This window comes from Apodemus sylvaticus, chromosome 4 (assembly GCF_947179515.1).
Source record: "Apodemus sylvaticus chromosome 4, mApoSyl1.1, whole genome shotgun sequence".
Lineage (NCBI taxonomy): Eukaryota > Metazoa > Chordata > Mammalia > Rodentia > Muridae > Apodemus > Apodemus sylvaticus.
The window spans coordinates 39444555-39463868 of NC_067475.1; the positions used below are offsets into that span (position 1 = coordinate 39444555).

The following is a 19314-nucleotide window of genomic DNA, read 5'->3' on the forward strand; positions in this document are numbered from 1 at the left end:
ATGTAGTGTGTGTGTGTGTGTGGTGTGTGTGTGTGTGCGCTGTGTGTGTGTGGTGTGTGTGTGTAGTGTGTGTGTGTGGTGTGTGTGTGGTGTGTGTGTGTGTGTGTGTGAGGTATGTGTGTGTGTGGTGTGTGTGTGTGTGTGTGGTGTGTGTGGTATGTGTGTGTGGTGTGTATGTGTGTGGTGTGTGTGTGGTGTGTGTGTGGTGTGTGTGGTGTGTGTGTATGTGTGTGGTGTGTGTGGTGTGTGTGTGTGTGGTGTGTGTGGTGTGTGTGTGTGGTGTGTGTGTGGTATGTGTGTGTGGTGTGTGTGTGGTATGTGTGTGGTGTGTGTGTGTGTATGGTGTGTGTGTGTGTGTGTATGTGTGTGTGTGGTGTGTGTGGTGTGTGTGTGGGGTGTGTATGCGTGCGTGTGTGTGTGTGTGTGTGTGTGTGTGTGTGTGTGTGTATGTGTGTGTGTGGTGTGTGTGGTGTGTGTGTGGGGTGTGTATGCGTGTGTGTGTGTGTGTGTGTGTGTGTGTGTGGTGTGTGTGGTGTGTGTGTGGGGTGTGTATGCGTGCGTGTGTGTGTGTGTGTGTGTGTGTGTATGTGTGTGTGTGGTGTGTGTGGTGTGTGTGTGGGGTGTGTGTGTGTGCGTGTGTGTGTGTGTGTGTGTGTGTGTGTGGTGTGTGGTGCATGTGTGTGGTGTGTGTGTGTGAGTGTGTGTGTGGTGTGTGTGTGTGCGCGTGTGTGTGCACAAGTGTGTGTGTGTGTGTGTGTGTATGTGTGTGTGGTGTGTGGTGCATGTGTGTGTGTGGTGTGTGTGTGTGTGAATGTGTGTGTGTGGTGTATGTGTGTGTGTATGTGTGCACGCACAGCTGTCCTTGGGACCCATCTACTTTGCAGGGCAGGCCTATGCTTTGCTTGTCTTCCATAACAGGTGCCGAGGACCAGACTCAGGCCCTCACGCTTGTGGGACAACTGCTTTATCTACGAGCTCTCCCTGTTTTATCTACGAGCTCTCCCTGTTGTGGCTCCGCTCACACTGTCTACTAACATCAACGTTAGTGGGTTTAGTGCCAGGATGAAACAAAAAACAGATAGAGTGATCATAATAATGCCCTGCGTCTTTAAGAGTCAATGTTTATATAGAATGGTGAAAGCCCTTGGGTTTATCTTAGCTTTTCTTTTCTTTTTAAAAAAATCTTGTTTGTTTGTTCATTTGTTATTTTAAACTCCAGATTTTATACCCCTCCCGGTCTACCTTCCAACTGTTCCTCATCCCATACCTCCTCTCCATGCCCCTGTCTACACGAGGATGTCCCCACCCCCATCCCTCACTCCACCAGACCTCTAAACTCCCTGGGGCCTCCAGTCTCTTGAAGGTTAGGTGCATCTTCTCTGAATGAACACAGACCCAGCAGTCTTCTGCTGTATGTGTGTGGGGAACTCATATCAGCTGGTGTAAGCTGCCTGGTTGGTGGTCCAGGGTCTGAGAGATCGTGGGGGTCCATGTTAGTTGGGACTGCTGGTCCTCCTACAGGGTCACCCTCTGGCTTTCTTAAATACCAATTCTATTCAAGAGCACCCCAGAAATGACTAAACAGACATTCCTAGAACTTCTGAAAAGGCAAGAAGTAATGTCTCGTACGACCTTCAAATGAGACACCGCGGAAGGAGACAGGGCTCCCCCATCACACATTTCAATTTTATGCAAAGGTCCTGCATGATTTCCATGTGGGGCTCCTGCAGCTACATACAGATAACCGGAACCTAGTTCCATTAGTAACAGCAAGTAGTAATTACAAGCAGTGCCACCCCAGGTGGGGAGGGGGCAGGGAGTCTGTCTGTCTATCCTAAGCTAAGGAGTGTAATACATCTTATTTTTAAATAAAAAGCGTTACAACGTGCACTTAATGGCACCGTTTACCTTCGTTCACGCAGCTGCAGAATCCGCACTGATACCGCCGCCCGCCTTCGATGAACTGCATGAACGGACACATGTAGGCCTTGCACCTGTTGCACCTCACTGGTCCGCTCTCCCCGTGGTTTACTAAGTACAAGGGAGTCTGGAAGAAGGAAGGAAATGAATTAGGAGTGCGGGATTCCGGGCATTATCAAAGTTCTCCAGTGGGACTGACTAAGAAACTCTTAACTTAGCACTTTCCACGACAGTGAAGACCCTCCCCTGACCATGGATGAATTCAGGATTATAACACAGTCCACCACAGTCAAGCAAAGATTTGCTTAAATTTATATACCATTTACAAACATATCTCGCCTGTAAACATATTAATTCCTGCATGTTGATGTCAATGTGCATTCATGATGTATGTGTGTGAAAGACAATATATAAACTAAAGTAATGTAAATCGTTCATTAAGCTTACGTTTCAATGCCCTGATGCTTATAGCACACATCCTGCTAAACTGTTCACACTCCTAACAAAAATAATGAGATAGTTATTAATGGTCTAATATGCATGGCACCATATTGTTTATGCAGTTTCCTCAAAGTACACAAATGATTTCTTTTAAAAATAAAACTACTTGGCTGGAGAGATGGCTCAGAGTTAAGAGCTCTTGATGATCTTACAGAGGACCCAGGTTCAATTCCCAGTACCACCATGGTTGTTGACAACCACCCATAACTCCAGCTCCAGAGGACCTGATGCCCTCTCCTGACCTCCATGGGCACCAAACACACTCCTGTTGAACATACATACATACATGCATGCATACATACATTCATGTAGATAAAATGCTTACACACAAAAGAAAATGAATACATTTAATAAAGAAATTTATAAAAATGAAACTATTTGAAAAATATACAAGAGTGTCCCCTTATTTAGGGCTGGAGGCTACTTTTTGCTACTTTACTAAATGACAAAGCTTTATAGTACACTCATTGTGGCTGGTCATGCTTGACAGAACTGGGGGAAAACACTTGATTTAAATGCATCTTTTCCATCAACACAATGTAGAAAGCCAGACTGGGAGTGAAAACAGTCTCAGCGTTAGGACCCTTGCTTCGTGTTTCTTAATGATCCCGGGTTTTGCATAAAACCAGAGACCCTTCTTGCTTTTACAAACCTGTTTAAGGAGAACGTTTTCAGAAATGCCTGAGAACTATGAAGCTGTTTATGTCAACTAAAAAATTTAAAGATAAAAGTTGTAAATAAAGAAGGCTGCTTTTAATGGAGGCCTGACGAGCAGGGGGTCATCAGGTGGGGGTGGGGGTCATCAGGTGGGGGTGGGGGTCATCAGGTGGGGGTGAGGGTCATCAGGTGGGGTGAGGGTCATCAGGTGGGGGTGGGGGTCATCAGGTGGGGTGAAGGTCATCAGGTGGGGTGAAGGTCTTCAGGCTGGGGTGAGGGTTATCAGGTGGGGTGAGGGTCATCAGGTGGGGTAAGGGTCATCAGGTGGGGGTGAGGGTCATCAGGTGGAGGTGATGGTCATCAGGTGGGGTGAGGGTCATCAGGTGGGGGTGATGGTCATCAGATGGGGTGAGGGTCATCAGGTGGGGTGAGGGTCCTCAGGTGGGATGAGGGTCATCAGGTGGGGGTGAGGGTCATCAGGTGGCGTGGGGGTCATCAGGTGGGGTGGGGGTCATCAGGTGGGGTTAGGGTCATCAGGTGGGGGTGAGGGTCATCAGGTGGGGTGAGGGTCCTCAGGTGGGGTGAGGGTCATCAGGTGGGAGTGAGGGTCATCAGGTGGGGTGAGGGTCATCAGGTGGGGTGAGGGTCATCAGGTGGGGTGAGGGTCATCAGGTGGGGGTGAGGGTCATCAGGTGGGGTGAGGGTCATCAGGTGGGGGTGATGGTCATCAGATGGGGTGAGGGTCATCAGGTGGGGGTGATGGTCATCAGATGGGGTGAGGGTCATCAGGTGGGGTGAGGGTCCTCAGGTGGGGTGAGGGTCATCAGGTGGGAGTGAGGGTCATCAGGTGGGGTGAGGGTCATCAGGTGGGGTGAGGGTCATCAGGTGGGGTAAGGGTCATCAGGTGGGGGTGAGGGTCATCAGGTGGGGGTGATGGTCATCAGGTGGGGTGAGGGTCATCAGGTGGGGGTGATGGTCATCAGATGGGGTGAGGGTCATCAGGTGGGGGTGATGGTCATCAGATGGGGTGAGGGTCATCAGGTGGGGTGAGGGTCCTCAGGTGGGGTGAGGGTCATCAGGTGGGAGTGAGGGTCATCAGGTGGGGTGAGGGTCATCAGGTGGGGTGAGGGTCATCAGGTGGGATGAGGGTCCTCAGGTGGGGTGAGGGTCATCAGGTGGGGGTGAGGGTCATCAGGTGGGGTGGGGGTCATCAGGTGGGGTGAGGGTCATCAGATGGGGTGAGAGTCCTCAGGTGGGGTGAGGGTCATCAGGTGGAGGTGAGGGTCATCAGGTGGGAGTGAGGGTCATCAGGTGGGGTGAGGGTCATCAGGTGGGGTGGGGGCATCAGGTGGGGTGAGGGTCATCAGGTGGGGTGAGAGTCATCAGGTGGGGTGAGGGTCCTCAGGTGGGGTGAGGGTCATCAGGTGGGAGTGAGGGTCATCAGGTGGGGTGAGGGTCATCAGGTGGGGTGAGGGTCATCAGGTGGGGGTGAGGGTCATCAGGTGGGGTGGGGATAAGGGATCATCTGGCCATTTTCTCCTAAAGGCTTAGGAAACCCAGGCCTAATGTTTGCCTTTCCAGAGGTTCCAAGTGCAGTCTAACCCACTGGGGTTTCAGAAATGAGCTGTGAGGTCTCAGAATAGTGGAGCAAGAGGCACGGGAGGGAGGGGAGACAGAGACAAGGATTAATGTGTGCATGTACAGACAAGGTCTTGGCACAGACGGCTGGAGAAGGGTGGCTACCATTGTTTCTATCCAGAACCACTTTATATCTCTAAAAAGCACTTAGTACATGAAAAACTGTCTTTAATGGGGGTGGCTGGAGGTGGACAGTATGAACTGTTCTTGGGTCTCTGATGGCAAGCTTCTCGGTTACTGCAAAATGTTCTCATAAAAAAATGATCGAGGGGACAGAAAATCTACTACCTTCCAGGAGACTAGAATATGATTATGAACTAGCTGCTGAAAACTGAGAGGCATTTTTTAAGCATCTAGGAATTTGCTTCAAGCCTACACATGGATGTACACAACAATATTTTTACATAAATCTTTCATTTGAAAGACATAAGCTGGCCAGAGTTTGCTCTTTTTAGCTAGTAGCAATAAAATATGATCCAGGAGCCAGAGGGAGCAGGAAGATGCAGACACCAAACACAAAGACAGAGAACAAAGTGACCAGGGAGACTGAGGAGAGGAGGGAAGATGGCAGCAAATGGCCCCGCCCAGGTCACTGCTTCTGCGAGCTGCCCTCTACCTCCAAGGCCAGAGGGCACCTTCTGAAGCCTAACAGGAGGAATTCTGCAATTTACCTTCACTGTGGCCAGATTCAGTCTTTCATCCGTTTCTCTTCAAAGACTTCAAAGACTATCATACATTCCCAGAAATACTTTAGAAACAATTACGGCACAATTATTTGCTAGACAAGCCAGTGGGAACAGAAGATAATATGCCTTTCTTTTCAATATTAACAATTTGCCCAAAGGCAGACCTTGCCTAAAATGCCTGGGAACTATCATCGATCACCATGGAAACATCCTGGCAAATCCAAACTCACAGAACTAAGCACGGATGCCCAGCGAGTCAAGTCAGAACTGTATCTCCACTCTTACCATCACTTAGGTCTCCCCGTGCTCAGTCTTTTGGAAAGCAGACGGCGATAGGGAAGGTCCTCGGACAACCAGGGTGGCAGTAAAGAATGTTAAAAGCTTTTTAACTGTTTATGTTTTATTTGGGGGGGGGGGGCAACAGGGAAAGGGTTTTTAAATGGCACGGTCTTGTTTAATCTCTCAGGTTGTGTTGAAAACCATCAAGATTTATTGTCCCTCCGTGTGCCCACTTGTCGGTTCCACAGTAATGTGCGTAAGCTCAGAAAGAGTTAAGCTGCCTTTTCCTCTGTGTTTAATTTTAGTGTGTGTGTGTGTGTGTGTGTGTGTGTGTGTGTGTGTGTGAGAGAGAGAGAGAGATTCCTTCTTCTCCAGAGCCAGCTAAGTGCTCAAAGCAAGGGCTTTGACCTCTAGTCCACTCCTGCTCATTCTTCTCTCTCTCTCTCTCTCTCTCTCTCCAACTATTCTTAGTTCTGCTGCCGTGACGTATGAGTTTATCAGCATACAAGTGACAGGGACACCAAAGGTCAAGGACCAAGATGAACTTGAATCTCCTGGTTTTGAGTCAACAAGAGTGTGGCAAATAGTATATTGATATTATTTTTATTAAAATGTTTTCATTGAACAAAATGTGTCTTTTTGTGTGTGTGTGTAAAATTACCACTCAGAGTTGGCCAACAAGGTCCTATAGACTGCGCAAACGTCACAGGCTATGGCCAGGTCTACTGGTTATTCTCCACAGCCTAATGGTTAAACCCTATTGGTCAAGAAACTAATATCAAACATGTAGAAATCACACTGGTGCTAAGTAGGAGTTTCACTCCTCTTAACTAGAGTTCAGAGTTCTGAATGTTACATGGGGAGAAAAGTAATCGTTAGTTCCTGTTGCCTAGTTACAAACCCTAGGACCTACAATAGCAATCGGCCTACAAGATATACTGTACTAGCACAGTAGTAGCACCAACATTATGTGAGTCACTGAGTACTTTTTGCTTGGATGTAAGGTCCAATCCATGAGACAGAACCCACACTGAAACTGCTGCGGTGGCCAGGAACCTGACAGTAGATAGGTCATGGGCATACAGGGAAACCCACTGCTTGTCATAAAGGGATGTAGCAACAAAATGACTCCTGATCACGTCCTGCATCAAACACTGATCAGCCCTCATGAGAGAAGCCTCTTCGTGCAGCAGATGGGAACTGTTAACACAGAGACCTACAACTGGACGCTGCGAAGACTCAGGAGACACTGGAGCAGTCAGCATCCCCCCCCCCCCCCCCCACACACACACAGATGTGAGATCTCCATCAGTTCCCCTCCCCCAGGCTTGGGAATCTGTGGAAGAGGAGGAGGTGGGAAGATTGTGAGAGTCAAAGGGGATGGACGACTCCGTGGAAACAGCTTTTTGTTGTTACTGCTATTGTTATTGTTGTTGTTTTGTTTTCTAGACACAGCAGGATGGATGCACCTATGAGTTGACACAACAGTGACAGCACACAAGACCTGCACAGGTTCAAACCAGACACAACCCCAGCACCGAGAAGGGGAAGTGGGCATAAGACCTTACCCCTAACCAAGATCTGCAACTGATATCTGCTAGTAAAGGGGGAAAAAATCCCTTTTCTCCAATGGAGTGTCACTGAATCTATCCACCACATTCCAGGACAGGCTCCGTGCCCAGGAACAGCAGACCAACACAAAATGGATTCTACAAATTTCTGATGTGTGCACTTTTTGTTTAGGTAATTTTTTGTATTATTGGTTTTTGCTTGTTTTCATTTTGGCTTCTTAATGTTTTGGGTTTATTTTTTTTTTGAAAGGAAGAAGAGGGGGGAAGAACATGAAATTGTCTGGGTAGGAGGGTAGAGAGGATCTGGGGGAGGACAAAATTAAAATAAAATATATTGTATGAAAAAGAACATTTTAAATAAATAAAAAATACTCAGCATTAATATGCAGTCATTTATTAAAAATAAAATAACTTTGGATTCTTTTTCTACATTAAAGAAGTGGGTGTTAGAGTCAGTCAACATCTCCTTAAGATCATTGAACAGTATTGCGAGTGTCCCTATTTATTTATTTTTTATTTTTTTTTATTTTTTGAGTGTCCCTATTTTATTTTACTTTATTTATTTTTTATTTATTTTATTTATTTTTTGAGTGTCCCTATTTTATTTTTTATTTTTTGAGTGTCCCTATTTTATTTTATTTTTTATTTATTTTTTTAGTGTCCCTATTTTATTTTATTTTATTTATTTTTTATTTTTTGAGTGTCCCTATTTTGTTTTATTTTATTTATTTATTTTTTGAGTGTCCCTATTTTATTTTATTTTATTTATTTATTATTTTTTGAGTGTCCTTATTTTACTGATCAGCTCATTCTCACGCTGTCAGGCAGGGGTGACGGTCTCGCCTCGGCCTCTGAGCCACTATCTGCCTGGGCGGGTCTTCCCAGGCACGGAGCGGACAGGTGAGAGCCCAGCCCTGATGAACATGCAGTTTCTTCACGGCCAGGGCATGGACAGAACGAACCCATCGCCAGGCACCACCATCGAGAGCTATGGAAGGAGATGCAAACCCAGTCGCAGATGATATCTTCAAAGCAAATTCAGGTGCTCGAGAGGATGAATCCCTGGGTGGGAAAACCCATCTAAATTCTTCCAAGATCTTCAGGCAGTGGCTGTTTGTTTGGGCTTCTGCCTTGTTACAAACACTAAGTACAGTCAGAGTAAGGGCATACGCTTGCAACTCTGGCCACAGGGAGGCTGCGGGACAAAGGTTCTAAGTGGACGGTAAGCCCTGAGACACATAGTGTGTCAACAAAACTCTAGGACATAAGTATTGCTACAGATTGTCTATCCTGGGACAGAGATTAGTTAACAGAAAACTGCTAAATAATAAACCCATGAAGCCAGACTTTAAAGTTGTTTTTATAGAATGTGTCCAGTAGGTGGCACTGTGAGACTGAAATTGAAAACAGTTCCCTGTGGGTAACATTCAAGGTAAGGTCACAACCACTTCTGTAACTTTAGTAAGAGCCAAACTTAGAGTGGCTAGCACATCATAATATTAATAAATGTAAATTTTATTAAAATTATACAACAGTTTAAAACTATTCTAAAACAAATTAATAAAAGAGATTAGTATATATTATAGACATATATTTCACAGAAATTAAGGCCATTACCAAACTTATTAAAATAATAGAAAGAACTGTATTTTGAACGTTGCTACTATTTTGCCAACATGTCCTTGACTCTACATAGGAAAACACAGATACTGTTGGGACCGAGAGCCTCCAGCACAGCAGGCAACATCACTGTAACCTCAAAGCAAAGGGTATAAAGAAGCCAGCACTCCCACCTCCTGCTCTGTACCCTGGCAATCAAGGGACACAGTAACAACAGAGCAGACAGCGCCCAGTGCTGAGTCACGGCTCTGGGCAGCACTGTGATGGAGAGGAGATGCATCTGCAGCCAAGAGAAAAGCACAGTACTGGTGCTGATGCTGGTACAAGGCCCGGCAGCCACGCCCGAGATTAGTCACCTCCTGGCCAGGCCAACCAGAGACCACGGGTGAGCGCCTGCTCACTCTTCTTATTTCTTGCCTTTGCCTCCCTAGACACTTCAAATTTTTAATGAAACTATAATTACATCATTTCCTCCCTTTCCTTTCTTCCCACCAACCCTTCCCATATTTTCCCCTTCCAATCCTTCCCAAACGCCCCCTTCATTCTCTCTCAAATTCATGGTCTCTTTGATTAATATATGTTTATTAATATATTAATCAATACATTGATGAATTATATGATTATACATAATCAATATAATTAATATATTGATTTTTATATCAGTGTATGTAAGTATACCTATGAGTACACGCACATATATGCACATATATAAATATATAGCTATAAATTACTGAGATCATATAGTTTTGTGTGTAGACATAAAACGTCAGGGTTGACCACTTGGATAACTAAGTGGGAGGCCCATCTCTGGGAAAGAACAATTCTGAGCCATGAGAGGGAAGGGCCACCCACAATATTACCGGAACAACATGGCTGCCTAAACAAGACCTCACCAGTAGACAAGCTAACCTAGAAAGAGGGAAACTGCATGAGCCCCATCTCCCCCAATCCCTCCCTGCACCCCTAGGCACATCCTTTACCTTTTGGACCCAGACTTCCTGTGAACACGCCCCCACACACTCTTGAGTTCTCTTCCCCACCCCCACCTCCAGTCACCCTTCCCTCTTTTTCTGTATTTCTTTCTTTTGACAAGTCGGCATGATTTTGTTTGAGAAGAGAGTGTAAACATGAGACTCTGTGCTGTTAGTCTCCATCTAACTGGTGGATACCCTGGTTCCTGATCAGCTCGATGACGACTTAACCTGAATCTTTGCCCCTGCGTAGCCTGGAAGCACAGCACGGGGTTCAGGTTCCTGATCAGCTCGATGACGACTTAACCTGAATCTTTGCCCCTGCGTAGCCTGGAAGCACAGCACGGGGTTCAGGTTTGTTCCTCCTCGCTTTGGACTATTGGTTTGCCAGTGACGTCAGCAAGCCCGTCCACGAGGACAATGAATTCAGCGCTGGGTGGCATAATCTTTAAAAGTTTCAAGTGGAGCGCTCTGACTGGCCGCTAAGTCCAGATCACAGCCTGTGTCCAGGACTCCAGCCTGTGCCAGGATCTTCAGAAACCATCTCGGAGTCCCTGATTCTGGCTCAAGACCTCCAGCTCTGACGTCACAGAGCACATGGCCACATGATCTAAAACCAAAAGGCCTTTCTCCAGGTGCCGCTTCGCAGCAACTGCCACACTGGCCTCAAGGCCAGTTCTTTGCAAGGAGTCACTTAGGAGCGGAGGTCTGGGTGATCCTCCGGCACGTGCTGCCCCTGCTAGAGCTGACAGTAAGGATGACAACAGTCAGTAGTTCGGATGCCAGGGCCTTCATGAATAGGAGGGCAGTCCTACCATAAAGCTAGCCTGAGGTTCCAGAGGCAAGCCCAAACTTTGTCTCTCGGCCCCTGCCTCTGGAAGGCTCTGAACACACAGTGGCTTGCCTACCTGAAGAATGTTTTGTTTTGTTTTGTTTTGTTTTTATGAGTGATACTAAACATCAAACCATGTATCTTCTAGATACAACCCAAAAGCTGCTGCCTGAACATGGGATTATGTTCTTCTAGCTGGGCTGACTTGTCTGGTCACAGTGGGAGAGGAAGCACCTAGCCTCACAGAGACTTGATGTGCCAGGGTGGGGATTTCCAGAAGGACCTTCTGCCCTCTCAGAGAAGGGGAGAGGGGAGGGATTGTAGAAGGAGGTAACTAGGAGTGGGGGCAGCAATCAGGATGTAAAGTAAATTTAAAAAGGGGAGAGAGAGAGAGATGGCTTGGTGATTAAGAATGTGCTGTGCACTTCTTACAGAGGACCTGAGTTTGGTTCCCAGGACCCACATCGGGCAGCTTACACACCATCACATGGAACCCCAGTTCCAGGGACCTAGTTTTTCTAGATTCTGAAAATCCAGAATCTAGATCCAGAATGTGCAGTAAACCCACATGCACAAACCCTTACACAGTCATACACATCTGCACATAATTAAAACAAATATTCTTTAAAACGAGTATCAGCACAGTTGTAAACAGAATCAAGTTTTCCGAATGGCGGCACTGGCACAGGATTGGACTATAAAAGATTATATTCCTCGGATAAAAAGTGACCACTGCTTGGTCTTGGTTAGCCTGACAGCTAAGTGATGTATTTGTGAAGATCTACATTGTTGTTCTTGCTGGAACTGGTGTTAGAAACTTCTGGGTAAACTCTGCACCATCAATGCGGTACACAGGAACTCTGCAGTTCAATATCATTCCCTTCCACCTCTCATAAACCTTGACCAATTATAGTTGTGCTTTTATCTGTAAAGGAGAACTGTAGCTTAGAGTTCAAATGCAGGCCACTTGCAAAAGGCATGCTTAATTGAAAAGACAACACACAATGTACCAGGAACACTGACAGCTTATCTTGGACTTACACCCCTGGGGATCAAGTGTGTTTCTTCCCTAATAGGATGCACGGTATCTATTAGCTATCTCTTCCTCAAACAGAAGTTGAAAGGGTTGAAACAACTGATCTAAGGCCGGACTGCCTTTGTGTCTGTCAGAATCATGAGTCAGAGGAAGTCCCCTCATGATTTGATGTGGGCATCTAGCCAAGGGCCAGTTGGAGAACAGAACTGAAAATAAGATCTTTAAATGTTGAAAACCAATTATATAAAAAGGTATGTGACCAGTCTGAAGGCACCTAGAGAACACTTTATATTTTTATATAAATTAATAATGAGCTATAATAAGAAAGATGGCTCTTAATTTATATAAAAACATAATAGAAATGGATAAGTCTAAGGTAACATACATTTTCCCTATCTTCCTGTAAGAAAGAATGAGGTCACGTATTTCAATTCTTTTGATAAAGAGTTTGGAAAACCCTTTTCTAACTATCAAGGGCACAGAAGTGTGAAGTGCTGTAAACCAAGAAGAAAAGTAAGTCTCATCTTAGCATAGAGACCGTAATAAGTTTCATTTTATCTCCACAGCCCAGTTCAGGGTTAAGGAAAGGGATCCTCAGAGTCGATGGGTTCTATGGGGTCCATCTACACCCCACTTACAGTGATAGATCTTCTGTACGTTGTCATTTGAAGACTTCATTTTTTTAAAATGAAGTCAACGATGCCATGAGGAAGTGGCATGCTCAAATAAACAAATGGCTTGTTCACTCCATCATTGTTCACTCCTGATGCATCATGGCGCCTCGGGAAACGTCATCTTTAGGAAATGGCTGCGTCAGACCCCAAACACAACAGGTCAAGCTGAAGAGGCCAAAGGCGGGCAGGTCTGGCTAGGTGACATTCCGGCCAGAGGAACTGCAGAGAAAAGCGACCAACGGGCAGGGAGGGGTAAGCTGCCCAGCTAGGCAGGGTGTGAGGGCGGCGGGCTGTGACAGTAAGGATACAGATGACACTAAAGGCCGCACACGGCCTGGAGGGCGTAACTCGGAGTTCAGCGGGCCCTACTGGAAACCATGGACTTCAACGGATGAGAGCCACGACTCCCGGCTCCTCGACCCTGCCACACGAGCTGCAGTTGGTTTAGCATTGGGAGAGGTTATGCCTGTGTGGGAACCGGAATCCAGGGGAGGCTTCTAGATTTTCATCTCTATTTTGGTATGTAACTAAATCTACTAAAACAACTGGGCCTAAAACACAGGCAAGAAAATTGCTTAATGTTGGATACTGACTAGATATTTGATTTAATGAATTGCGGATGTTTTAACTGTAGTACTGATATCCTGTTTATAGCCAAGAGTCTTTCTTTATTGCTTTGAAAACAAAAGTGAACGATGATCTTATTTTCCCAAACAAACCATGGAACTTTAGTTACTCTTTCATATGTGTCTCTCATAACATCCCCCACATGCACACATGCACACACCCACACATGCACATGCACACATTCACACACACATGCACATGTATAAACACTGCAGACCTTCATGAAGTGAGAAGCAGTGGCAGAAACAAATGTTGTGGCATTGGGATAAAAGCGAAGCCTAAAACATTTTGACCACAAAGAAACGCCTTAAGCGACCGCCAGCCTAGACAGCCCAGGGCTCTTTCCTGGTAGGGGACCAAAGGCAGACAATGTGTAATGTATCCCCACATGGTCCTTTTCCATGAAAACATCCGCACGAGAACCGTACTTCTCAGATCTTACATCACAAGAGAGATGCACGGCCATCGTTTGAGCATATATCTCCACAGTGAGAACTTTACCAAGTTACTTGACCTTCCAACTTCAGAGTATCTCCCCATTCAGGGGACACCATGTAATGATAACATTTTAATAGTATCTAGAATTAAAATGGTCGTTTTGGCCCTGAGACTGTAATGGGGAAAACTCCCAGAATGGTCTCTACTCATAAAAGCACAAAGAAGGACATTCATGACACACAGAAACACAAACTCAAACTCAGAGAGGCATGGGTGAGGAGGGGTGCAGAGGAGGGGGCAGCAGGGGTGGAAAGTTCTCCTGAGGAGGTGAATATCGTGGAAGCAGGCAAGATGGCTCAGCAGGTAGGGGTGCTTACCACCGCGCCTGAAGCTCTTTGTTCAATCCCTACAACACACCCAAATGGAGAGAACCAACTCCCAATTCCCAAGTGATCAGTACACATCCCCTTAGCCTTCTCTAAGTAAGTGGGTTATATTTGTTGCTGTTTAGGGAAAGAATCGATTATCTTCAAGGGACTGGCCACTGCAAGTTTTACCATGCTTCAGTAAATACTTGGGCCATAGGAACTGGACTTGGAACTGTTTTTTCTTTTATTCCTCTTTTGTTTTAAAGGAGGTCATAAGGGTACGGAGGGGGCAGTGGGAGGGGGCTTGGGAGACTAGGATGAAAATGGAACCAGGTTGTAGTTTGTGAAATTTCCAAATAATCAATAAAAACATCAAGTCATTTTATAAAAAGAAAAGAAATTAAAACACACAGCAAATGGCGAGGAGGAGGAGAGGAAGAAGAGGAGGAGGAAGAGGAGGGGGAGGAGGAAAAGGAGGAGGAAACCAAGCTGGTTTCTAGCCTAACCTCGGGCTGTGGGGCACAGCGCCCCCAGCCACCAGGCTGTAAACCACAAACTTTCCTTGTCCATTAAAGCATGGCAAGATGTTTTTCCTTAAGATTTGTTTCCCCCGATATCATTCTTCACCTAACAAAAAATGGAAAACTCTGGAGAATACCTTTGTGACCAAGAAAACTGGCTCAGTACGTTTTGTTTCTAAACCACAACTTAAACAGAATCCAAACAAGCTTGGCCCTGACAAGTGTAGATTCACCACAGTCAGCTATAGCATGATGGCGCAGCTCTGTAGAGGGGTGGCTGCATTCTTCAGCTGCCAGACTGTTCACAGCACAGTCACAAGACTGACCCAAAATGCAGAGAGATTAAGATTCAGTTTCAAAGTAACTTTATACAATAAAGGCACCCTAAATGCTTTATCCACTGCTCTCAGTATTCTATTTTAGTATACGCACTTGACTTTTCCAAGTTTTCCCTTTGGTCAATATATGCTAAGTATTGCAGTAAAGCTCGGACCATATTATAACTCATGCCTTTAAGGTCAATTCAGGATTTTGAAACATCTGCTCAAAAACAGTTTAAGTCCATAAGTCTCCTTCAAGTTCTAAAAGGAACTAAGAGACCACAATATTCTGTAGTAGTTAACTGATAGAACATAGATATCTATGCATAAAAATAGCTGCATATCTGCCCACATGAGTTTCTAATAACATATGAATTATATAGACATAGGGCAGTGCAGACTGGATGCCCAGCAGAGACTGGATAAGGGACGGGCAACACCTGCTTTCTAGTCCTGGAGCCTATGACTGCCCTGACCCAGGAATGGAAGGCAGGATCCCAGCAGCCAACCCCAGCAGAGGCCTGCAGCCACCTCTGGGCTACTTGCCCGGTTTTCCAGCCCTTGGATGCCATAAACTATGGTTTGAGGAACAGAGTAAATTTTAAACACTTCCTTAGACATCTTAAGATTCTTTATCACTGTCTTATTGTCTGCCCTTTCTGGTTAGTCGTTCTCATTCGTGAGAAGATGAGCTAAGTCAGTTCTTACAAATATTGATAAGCTTCTTAGAAATACATTTTAATAAGCAGATTCCAAAATGATGTCTTTACGACCCACAGAATTTGTAGAAAGGTAAAGTTAAAAACAGACTGTAGTCGTTTGCAAGTACAAAACAAAATAGCCAAAATATGACACAAACTTAAACTTCAGTAGCAACACATTTAGCCACAGACCCAATTATGAGTAGCTATGCTGAAAAATACTAATTTAGACGCTTAAAGACCTATGAACTAACCACAATTCTGTGATCTAGTTGAACTTTGACTATACAACCCCAAGGAGATCCTCCTTATTCACGGATGAATTCTGGATTATCTCGGTCTTCAGAGAATATGAAAATCTGGCTTCACGCACGGGTTCATTCAGAAGCTCAAAGGAACAAAAGGACCCACTGCCCTCAGTAAGGAAAGGGAACGCCCTTCTGCACACCTAGCCAAAGGAAACCTCGGCTGGCTCCTTCCAGCCCGGTGGAGCCCGAAGACCTGTTTCCAACCTGAGCTCCAGCAGCATCAGTCCCTGGCCCTGGGATGGTACAGACGTTAAACAGCCTAACCCTGTAGAGCCTCATCATAAAAGAGACAAGCAAGGGGAGGAAGAGGGCGACATGTGCTTTACGAACTATAATTTCCCCCGAAAGGAGGATGGATGCACACGGTCAGCCTGACATAAACTATGCTCTAGGGAGACAGAATGTTTTTCTTCTGGTGTATTAAACAGAGTATCTGCTCTGCCAAAATCTGTCATCTCAGGCACGCAGGACTGGCTGGAAAGTCGATGCATGACCATGGCCACCGCTCCCTTCCACAGAAGTAAAGACTTTCCCTGGTCTTTACCGGGGCCTGGCTCAGTTCCTTTTTCTGTTACCACCATCTGCCAGCCCTTAGACGCAATTCTGATTTCTTTCCAAGGCCATCCCCTTCATATACAGGGAGTCATAAGAATATGAATATCTCACTCGGAGAAAGGACTAAAAGAGCAATAAACAGTAGACAGCTTCTTGATTAAACCACATCTCAGATAAAACGTCCTCTAAATGTGGACTGACAAACAGGAGTAGATTTATAGACCCCCTTTTTGCACTGGAAACAAGAAAGCAGCTGTTTGTTTGCATAGTTCTCTTGTTCTGGTCAAGAGTTGCTGCGGTTTTCGCCCTGGCTCTAAAGTCTAGTTCAGTTCCTAGTATAAAGTAACAAAGATAACATCGGTGAAGTGTAGACCAAAGCTCATCACTGCTCAGGCAACAGGAAACAAATGACCTTATATCCACTTCTAATTAAAAAGTACACACAAATAGTAAAATGGGATAGAAACCTCTGCCACCTGGGTTATAACACATATTACTTATTCCATAGCTACCCAGATGGACGCACAAAATGTAAAGATCTCATATTTCGTAGAAAAATCCAAATGAAATTATTCATGACCTTCAGCCTCTTAGCACTTGACACCAAGAGGGTTTCCACCTCAGTTTTTAAAAGTAAAAAGATTTAACAAAATTGTAAACATGACCAGTAACTTGATGAAAAAAAAATAATTCAGGGTTAACTATAGTGAACATAGAAAAGAGTCCCACTTAAGACACAGCCTAAAACTTAAGGTTTTATGGCGCACAGTGTGGCACGTTAGACACTGAGGAACCAGCCCTGTCCTTGGAAGCAGCAGCCACCTCCAAATCGAACGCTGGCAGGAACAGCCTCTGATAATAATTGCCTGGCAAGGGTTAGTCTTTACAGGCCGTTGCTAACGCAGTGCATACTTTAAAAGGTTTTGTCAAACAGCAGAACCGACGATTAAAAAGCCAGGCTCCAAAAATTCTTTTGAGAGATGCCAAACCAGAGATTACTCAGAAAGGCTCTACACAGTGTGGCGAGGATGGTCGTGTCAGCCCACACCAAATAAAATCTAACCATTTAGGAAATCCAAAAACAGGAACTCACCTATTACAGGGGGAACTAATTTCGAATGATATTCATATGGAAAACTGTATTCATACAATCCATTTGCTTAGGAAAGGTATTTTAATCTCGGCCATCTGAATTTCTTCAGGTGAAAATTCTTTGTTTAGATAGGGATTGTAAGATGGTTCAACCACTATGGAAATCAGTCTGGTGGTTCCTAAGAAAACTGGACATGACACTTCCGGAGGACCCTGCTATACCTCTCCTGGGCATATACCCAGAGGATTCCCCGGCATGCAATAAGGACATATGCTCCACTATGTTCATAGCAGCATTATTTACAATAGCCAGAAGCTGGAAAGAACCCAGATATCCCTCAATGGAGGAATGGATACAGAAAATGTGGTATATTTACACAATGGAATACTACTCAGCAATTAAAAACAATGAATTCATGAAATTCTTAGGCAAATGGTTGGAACTGGAAAATATCATCCTAAGTGAGGTAACGCAATCACAAAAAAATACACATGGAATGCAATCATTGATAAGTGAATATTAATTAGCCCTGAAGCTCTGAATACTGAAGATACAATTAGCACATCAAATGATTCCCATGAAGAAGGAAGAAGAGGGCCCTAATCCTGGAAAGGCTTGATCCACCATTGTAGGGGAGTACCAGGACAGAGAAAAGGGAGGGGGAAAGATAGGAGAATGGATGGAGAGAAGAGGACTTATGGGACATATGGGGCGGGGGGGGGGGGGGGGACTGAAGGGGAAAGCTTTTGGAATGTCAACAAAGAATATAGAAAATTTTTAAAAAGAGCAAAAAAAAAAAGGAAAGGTATTTTACTTTTGTCTTTTTAATGTATTTTTATTTTATGTGTATGAATGTTTTTTTGCCTGAATGTGTGCCTGTGAACCAGGTGCATGTCAGGAGCCCACAGAGGCCAGACGAAGGCGTTGGGTCCATTGCAAATAAAGTTAGAGATGGCTGTGGGTCACCATTTTGGTGTTGGGAATCAAACCCAGACCCCCTCGAAACCAGACCGAGCTCTTATCCACTGAGCCATCTCTCTAGTTCCATGAAAGTTATTTTAAAACTTCTTTTTCCTGAGGGTTGGGCATAGTGGACCACGCATTTAACCCTAGCACTCAGAAGACAGGTGGATCTCTGTGAGTTCGAGGCCAACCTAGTCTACACAGTGAGATGTAGAATGTCTCAAAAAAATAATAAAACACAAAACCATCTTTGTCCCTCATTTTTTATACCAACTACGTTTACTGAGTTTTGGATTCTAACCTGAGCCATTAGATAAATGACAGTAATGGGTCGGAATCCAGCAGAGTGAACAGGCACAGGGAGCAGGAACTCACTTTTGAGCATGTTAAATCTGGGGTTTCTATGAGAAGCATCTGAGTATGTGTATATGGGTTGACTAGAGTAGGGAGGGGAGGAGGGATGGAGGGAAGGGGAGGGAGAGGAGAAGGGAGAGTGAGGGAAGTGAAGGGAGGGAGGGGAGGGGCAGGGAGAAAAGAGGAGGGAGAGAGGAAAGGAGGGAAGAGGAGAGAGGGAAAGAAAGGGAAGGGAGAGAGAGAAGGGAAGGAAAAGGGAGAGGGAGGGAAAAGGGAGGGAAGAGGGAGGGGGAGGGAAGAATAAGGGAGGGGGAGAGAAGAGGGAGAGAAGAGGGAGGGGAGAGGAGGGAGGGAAGAGGGAGGGGGAGAGAAGAGGGAGGAAAGAGGGAGGGGGAGAGAGGAGGGAGGGAAGGGGGAGGGGGAGAGAGGAGGGAGGGAAGGGGGAGGGGGAGAAAGGAGGGAGGGAAGAGGGAGGGGGAGGGGAGAGGGAGGGGGAGGGAAGAGAAAGGGAGGAGAGAGGAAAGCGAGGGGGAGGGAAGAGAAAGGGAGGAGAGAGGAAAGCGAGGGGGAGGGAAGAGAAAGGGAGGGGGAGCAAGGGAGGAAGGGAGAGAGAGAATATGAGAGAATGAGAGAAAGTGAGAACATGTCTTTAAAGAACTCTGGCACCTCCCCGACTCAGTC

The 19314-nt window shown here is 45.5% G+C and overlaps 1 protein-coding gene across 1 annotated transcript in view; it reads right to left on the reverse strand.

Moving 5' to 3' along the window:
* Sec24d (SEC24 homolog D, COPII coat complex component) overlaps nucleotides 1–19314 on the reverse strand; it is a 106296-nt gene that overhangs the window by 40523 nt on the left and 46459 nt on the right. The window contains 1 exon segment of the mRNA XM_052179302.1: nucleotides 1909–2047. Coding sequence (XP_052035262.1) covers nucleotides 1909–2047 — 139 coding nt within the window.